Here is a 1,796-nt window from a genome sequence, read left to right as displayed (position 1 = left end):
CGTCAGGGCTAGAAGGGAGGAGGAGGAGGGGGGGAGGGGAAGGACTGTGGGGTCCTTGGTGCTGTCTGAGCTTGGAGGTTTTCTTGCAGACGTTTCACGACCCAACTAGGGAACCTCATCAGTGCTACAAGGGAAGGGGATTCATCAGCAATGCTGATGTAACCAACCTAGTTGGGTCATGAAACATCTGCAAGGAAATCACCAAGCTCAGACAGCAATGAGACCGCAACAGCCCCCTCTTCCTCACAAACCCCTCTAACACTGATGATGTAATCTAATTGGGCCTTGAAACGTCCGAAAGAAACCACCACCCCCCACAAGCTCAGAGAGCACCAAGGACCCCAGTCCCCCTCCTCCCCCCCCCCCGTGAAATCCTCTACCTTCTACAACTGATGAGGTTCCCTACTTAGGCCATGAAACATCTGCAAGGAAAAAAAACCCAGCTCAGAGCGCATCAGAAGTTTGCCCCCCACACACCCCAGTTCAACCTTAACCTTCAAACTTTCTCTTCTATCACTACAAGCTCAGTAATTTAACACCTTCCCTACGGATAGTATTTCAGTTTTTTTAAAAAAAAATCTTCTTGCCCCTCAACCAACGCGGTCATCCGAGATCCGCTCATCCTGTAATAAAGGTATGTGTCTTCTCCAGGTACGACGAACAGGGTAAGAAGTGGGAGGGCGTCCTCCGAGAGATCCAATATGCTTCCAGTGCCACGTTTCTTCCTGTGCGCCTCAACGTCTTGCGGCTGACCAAGATCTAACCACGTGTCAGAATCTACCCTGATGTGGGGCCTTCCGCACAAGCCTCATATGCCTTTTTTCTGTACCAACTTTGAAAAGTCTCCATCGCGGTTTCGCCTCAGTTGGGTTTTGTTAGGTCGAAATAATAAAAAGATTCTGGTTTTTGCAAAACCTTGTCCGTCGCCTCTTGTCAAGAAACCAGGATGAGGGCAGGAGGGTTTGCGTCCACGTTCAACTTTGGGGTGTAACAGAACATCTGGGCAACTAGATTTTAACAAGAGTCAACTCCAGTCTGATGATGGTGGTGTTTATCTGTGTCTGGCTCTTGGCAATTCTATGGGCCAGGCCTCTCCACGTCTCTTGACGGGATCTTGCATTACTTACGATTCCACTTGACCCCCCCAAATTTGTGAGATGGTGGTTAAGTGAATTTTGTGTCCCATTTTTATGACTTGTTAAGTGAACCATTGCAATTGTTACCTCAGTAACATGGTTGTTAAGCGAGTCTGGGGCTTCCCCATTGACTTTGCTTGTCAGAAGATTGCAGAAGAGGATCGCGTGACACCAGGACACTGCAACCGTCATAAATACGAGTCAGTTGCCAAGCGTTTGAATTTTGATCATGCAACCACGAAGGGGGATATTGCAATGGTCGTGTGAGAAATGGTCCTAAGTCATTTTTAGGTGCTTTTGTAACTCTGAATGGTCACTAAACGAACTGTTGTTAAGGCGAGGACTAGCAGAGTTTTTCTGTTCTGGCTGGTGTCAGTTTTGATGGTCTCCAGGCACAATGTAAGAACCATGGCAGAAAAACAAGATTGTAAAAAGAAGCAAAACTCGCTTAACAACCATCTTGCTTCGCAATGGATGTTCTGATCTCTGACGACTCGCTGGGATGAAAAGGTAATTTTTTTTATCAAAAAAAAGAGCCTTGGTGGAGCAGTGGGCTAATGCCTCCTTAAGTAACACGAGCTGCCTGCAATTAGTGCAGGTTCGCATCCCACCAGGCTCAAGGTTGACTCAGCCTTCCATCCTTCCGAGGTAGGTAAAATG

The 1,796-nt window shown here is 47.5% G+C and overlaps 1 protein-coding gene across 1 annotated transcript in view; it reads left to right on the top strand.

Annotated features, from left to right (window-relative positions):
- KLHL40 (kelch like family member 40) overlaps nucleotides 1-905 on the top strand; it is a 13,112-nt gene extending 12,207 nt beyond the window's left edge. The window contains exon 6 of the mRNA XM_081345478.1: nucleotides 652-905. Coding sequence (XP_081201604.1) covers nucleotides 652-763 — 112 coding nt within the window. The 3' untranslated portion in view covers nucleotides 764-905. The remainder of the gene's footprint in view (nucleotides 1-651) is intronic.
- Nucleotides 906-1,796: the final 891 nt, after the last annotated feature.

This window comes from Vipera berus (genome assembly GCF_964194415.1).
Source record: "Vipera berus genome assembly, chromosome: Z".
Taxonomy (NCBI): Eukaryota; Metazoa; Chordata; class Lepidosauria; order Squamata; family Viperidae; genus Vipera; species Vipera berus.
Note: the sequence above shows the minus strand (reverse complement) of the source record. Positions and strands in the feature narration are given on the sequence as shown.